Raw genomic sequence first — 5629 nt, 5'->3', positions numbered from 1 at the left:
AAAATAATAATTATACCCATTCTGACAAAATTGTGAAAATCTCAACTTACATATGCAATGTAGAACCACTTATAAGGTAATTACAGGGACTGTATAATACTAAGAGATGTTATTCAGTTACAAGTGGTCTAGGGTCTAGGCACCTATAAATCCTTTAGGTACACCTGAATAAGGTATGTATATGCATATATTATAATAGATACCCAAATATGAATGCAAAATGAAATCAATAATCTTAAATAAAATAGACTACATATTTAGAAGTTAACATTTTTTAATTTCTTAAGGAGGTTTATTTTTGAAGTTAGTTTTTTTATGGTATAGAGAACAGTAAATGTACTTTTATAAGTATGTATAAAAGATGTGTATTTAGAAATGATTTTGAGAAGAGTATTAAAATTTGTGATTGACAACAATAGCAAATTCCATTTCATTGAAAATTAAAATCATTTATATACTGAAGTCAGTCTTCTTGTAGAGGAATATTTCTTTACATCATACAATATATTTCCTCAAATTGATTGTTAGTGGAAGAACACACTAAAACAAGAAAAATAATTACTCAAATTGCATCAGAACTTCATCAATATATGCCATATATTAGAGTTATGTCATATATTACATGTATATGTCATATATTGAGTAAAGGACACAGTGTTCACAACAGAAACATGACAACTAAAGAGTAATATTTATTCTGCCCCGACACCTTTCTGATAAGATGGCACCTAATTTTCAAGACAATCCAAGAGATTCAGAGCAGCATCAGTTATTCTAGTTCCTAAAAGACAAACAAAACAATGAAATCATTGGTAACAAGTATACACTTCAGAAATCTCTAAAATTATATTTTCTGTAGCAGCAATTAACAGTAATCTCTAAATTTTTACGACTTCATTTTGTTGTGTTCCCAATAGAAAGGAAAATATCTAAGCATTTGTTTTTGCAGTTGGATGCCCTTATCCTCATCTTAATGTCCACTTTCCCACGCTTACACGAGTCAGATGGAATTTGTCGCAGTAGATGTTTTTATTGTTTGATGTTCCTTCCTGTTGCCAAGCCAAAATTGTTTCCAAGTAAGGTGATATTACCCCATGGGCAAACGTGCTTTCATGCAAAATTGAAAGAAAAAAACACCACTTTTTTGAGAGTGATACTTTTTTACAATTATCACATAATGTCAACACACACACACATACACAAACAAGCTTCTTTCAGTTTCCATCCACTAAATCCAGTCACAAGGTTTTGGTCAGTAGAGAGCTGTAGTAGAAGACACTTGCTCAAAGTGCCTCACAGTGGGACTGAACCTGAAACCACATGTTTGGGAAACTTCTTAACCACAGAGCCATGCCTACATCTTAATATGAAATAGAAGTAAAACTTCCTTTAACAGTAAGAAAAACATCAACTAGCAGAGCTAAGTGTCCAACTCAAGTGTTTACCAGATGACTGGAATAAGATTTGAACACATGAGCATGTACTAAGAACATCATCCTAAGTTCACAGCCAGTGAGCATACTCGTACACAGTCTTGCCTACATTATGCTTTGACTATTATTTCATCCACATATACATCAAAACAACATTTGGATATACAATACTCTAGTCAGCCATATTGTCAGAGCCACCTCATTCCATCTGCTTTTCTCTCTTTCTCTCTCTACCTATCTAACAATAAACTGATCAACTAGCCAACCAACCAACTTTCCAGTTCAGTCCACTATATAGAACCTTGGGCAAGCGTTTACTATAGTCTCTGACCAATCAAGGCTTTGTGAGTGGATCTGGAACATGGAAACTGAAACAAGTCTGTCGTTTAAATATATATATACACACACACACACCATGGAAAACAGATATTGAATGATGATGATGATATATGTGTGTGTGTTATTGTCTCCTTTCCTTGATATTACATCACTATCAAAGCAGTATCCTTTGTTATGAATATTACATGAAAATATGTTTGATAATGGGGAAAACATCAACTCATTTGGAAACAGGTAATGACTAGTGACAAGAAGGGTATATGATGGAAGAAAATTTGCCTCAACAAATTATGCCCTACCCATACAGATCGGCAGATAGATAGCTTACTCTTAGTTTCACTGAAAAGGTCTAACAATAACAAAACATGTCAGTTACTTTTAGCAGTTAGCTTTCAAAACAACATCAATTCTCATCTGTATTTGTTTAAATTTTCCAAACATATCAGTTTGCAGAGTTACCTCCCTTGCGTTTTAACTTTTTTTCAAAATCTCCGACAGTTCTATTCATTAATTCATCATCATCATCATCATCATCCACTTTCCATGCTGGCATGAGTTAGACGGTTTGACCAGAGATGGTAAGCTCGAGAGCTGCACTAGGCGCCAATCTAATTTGGCTTGATTTCTACATCTGGATCCACTTCATAATGCCAACCACTCCACAGAGTGTACTGGGAGCCTTTCAAGTGTCACCATCACAGGTGCCAATTACACGTCACTGGCACAGGTGTCATTCACACCAGCACTAGGCCATGACCATGATTTCACACTAAGCTTGTCACGTCTGCTCAAGCACAGCAATTTGCCAGAAGTCCCGGTCACTTGTCATCATCTCAGTAAGACTCAACATCTAAAGGTCACATTTCACCACTTCGTCCCACATCTTCTTGGGTCTACCTTTTCCACAGGTTCCTTTCACAATTGGCACTTCTGTCAATCAAAGTGTTTCATATTACATATGTGAGACTCTATAATATTTGTAATTTTTACACCGAATTCTCCTGGGGTATTTTTCCTGTTATGTCACTAAATACAACAGCCCTGAAAGCTAATGGATAAAATAACTAAAAGAGTTTGCATATTAAATCCTACCATTAAAAACTGGTAGCTGAAAGTTATGGAATCTATCAATGGAAACTTAGTTTTAAGAATTAAGATTAATACTTTTACTATTATCAGAATTCTTATCATCGCAGTAGCTATTTGATGATACAAAAACTGAAGCCTTGACAGAATTAAGAAAATCATATTTTCTTCAGAACATTTCCAACAACCAATAATTATTATTTCATCTTAAAAAGCATTTTGCTTCAGAATATTCATTTCAAATTTTGGTAAAAGGCCATCAATTTTGGGTGACAGCATAAGCTGATTACATCGACCCCAATGCTCAACTGGTACTTACTTTATCAACCTCGAAAGGCTGAAAGGCAAAAACATTACTGGCAGAATCTGAACTCAGAACATAAATATAGATGAAACTCCACAAAGCATTTCGCCCAGTGCACTAACAATTCTGCCAGCTTGCTGCAATTTTGTTTCAGAATACTAAATATAGTTAATAAAAGGTAACTGTACCTGGGCCAAATATTGCAGCACACCCACAGTCCATCAGCTCTTTATAATCCTGTGGGGGAATCACACCTCCAGCAACAACAATTATATCTCTGACAACAAAGAAATGTATAAAATCGATTGATTGTTGACAAACATAAACAGATATTTCACTCCTCGTAATAACAATACAAACTAATTTTAAGGAACCATATAAAGATATCTGAATAAAGCAAATATTTACAAACAATTCTTAATGAGAAAAACTCCAAAATTAGAGAATGAAAATAAAATTTAAAAGATGTTTATATTTCTACTTCATTTTACCGAATGAGAGTTTTACTATATATACTTTAAAGTGTTCATTATTTACAATAAATTTTGTAGGAAGTGATTTATATATGTAAAATTCTTTGTCTCTCTCTCTGTAACTTAATAATTTATAATAAAGAAAATTTTTTTGTTGTACATGCACACTGATGTTGCACATCCTGCAGAGCATACAACCTTCGCTCCTCTCTAGTCTACACATCCTCTGCATTCAGAGCCCAGGCCTCACTACCATGGAGTATAGTCATTCATACACAAGCATCATATAGTCTACCTTTCACACTGAGAGAGAGAGTCCTTCTATTGCCAACAGAGGTAGTAGTTCCCTGAATTTCCTCTATCCTATTTTTGTTACAACACTTTCAGAGCATCCACCACCATTACTAATTTGGTCACCTAAGTAGCATAAACTATGTACTACCTCAAGAGAGTCTCCTGGGCATTTGAGAGAGTCTAAGTTCTGCATGCTCTTAGTGCTTATTGTTCCTGCACATCTGCCACACACAAAGGCGACCTTATCTGTTAATGTACCTGTGATTCCATTGCGCCTCTTGTGCGTCTACAGCTTACACTCAGTGCAGCAAATGGAATTACTTCCCATTCCTTTCCTACAAACTGAGCAGGGCCGTTTATCCGATAGAAAGAGAGTCTTATCAGCTTTCTTGCTAACAACAACTTTGGTGTTGCTAAGTTAACTTTAAGGCCCTTTGATTCCAGGTTTTGCTTCCAAACCTAGAACTTCTTCTCCAATTCAGCTTCAGGTTATCAGCATATAGCAGTTCTAATGGGCATCCAGTTTTGAATTCCTCTGTTATGGTCTGGAAGACTATGATAAATAAGACTGAACTAAGAGCCTGGTGAACCCCTACTTGTACGCTGAATTCATCACTGTATTTATGGCCAACTCTCATCTTACTGACAGCATCACTGTACATGGCTTGTACTGCTCTAACAAACTACTCCTCTACTCCTCAATTCCTTAGAGACCACCTGATAACAGAGAGGGGGAACTCTGTCAAAAGCTATGTTATACAGAAATATACTATGGTATATTCTTGTAAACTGCAATACACTATATAGTGTGTTACATTAAATGTATTAATACTTACGGTCTTTGTAAATTTTTCAATTCTTTAATGAGTTGTGGAATCAAAGTTTTGTGACCAGCTGCAAGGGAACTAACTCCAACTATATGGACGTCAGCATCAATAGCTTGCTGTGCAGCTTCTCTCGGTGTCTGTTGAAAGAGAACAGAAGACAATGAAGATATAATGACTAACTGACTGTCTATACAGTATCTTTAGCCATCTAAAGCCAGGGATAAGGTATTGTTATAACCAATTATTTATTTATTGGTTTGTTTCACTAAATATTAAATAAATCTTGAGACAGCTAATTTACTGTAAGATAGATTTAGTAATATAATGTAACTATTTTCAAAAGGTGAATACATAGAAACAGTAACTCAGGGCAACGCATCAGTAAGAATTAAAATTCTGAGAATTATTTACTTTCAATTATAATATAACAATTATATATAATGTATCTCTTTAATCTCTTTAACTGGTTTCAGCTCAAAAGTAGTGGTCATGCTGGGGCACTATAAAGATAACACCGTCTTTATAAAGTGTGTAGCAGTGGAGAGTTAGGCAAGCCATTAGAACAAGCCAGAACAACCTCGTGGGCATCGGTACCATTTTCCTCTTTCTCCGTTCTTCCATTCTCCGAACTTTCCATCTTTCCGACGAAGGGCTACGCCCGAAACGTCATACACTCTCTCTTTCCTTTCCTGAGCGTCCAATAATACTATCCATATCACGTCCTCACTTTGTTTTTTTGTTTTTTTGTTATTGTTTTTTTTAACTATATATATATATGTATATATATATATATGTGTGTGTGATGTATGTTTATAACTAGGACACATAGGTAAGAAGACAATAATACTGACCTTATAAAGGAGTGGGGGGATT

The 5629-nt window shown here is 35.1% G+C and overlaps 1 protein-coding gene across 1 annotated transcript in view; it reads right to left on the bottom strand.

Moving 5' to 3' along the window:
* Window positions 1-428: 428 nt before the first annotated feature.
* Window positions 429-5629, bottom strand: part of LOC106881069 (methylmalonyl-CoA mutase, mitochondrial) — a 34988-nt gene continuing 29787 nt past the window's right edge. Inside the window, exons 17-19 of the mRNA XM_052970918.1 lie at window positions 4766-4954; window positions 3351-3439; window positions 429-781 (exon numbers count right to left, since the gene is read on the bottom strand). Of these exons, the coding sequence (XP_052826878.1) occupies window positions 729-781; window positions 3351-3439; window positions 4766-4954 (331 nt within the window). The 3' untranslated portion in view covers window positions 429-728. The remainder of the gene's footprint in view (window positions 782-3350; window positions 3440-4765; window positions 4955-5629) is intronic.

The sequence above is a fragment of the Octopus bimaculoides genome, chromosome 9 (assembly GCF_001194135.2).
Source record: "Octopus bimaculoides isolate UCB-OBI-ISO-001 chromosome 9, ASM119413v2, whole genome shotgun sequence".
Taxonomy (NCBI): Eukaryota; Metazoa; Mollusca; class Cephalopoda; order Octopoda; family Octopodidae; genus Octopus; species Octopus bimaculoides.
This window is presented reverse-complemented; position numbering and strand designations above follow the sequence as displayed.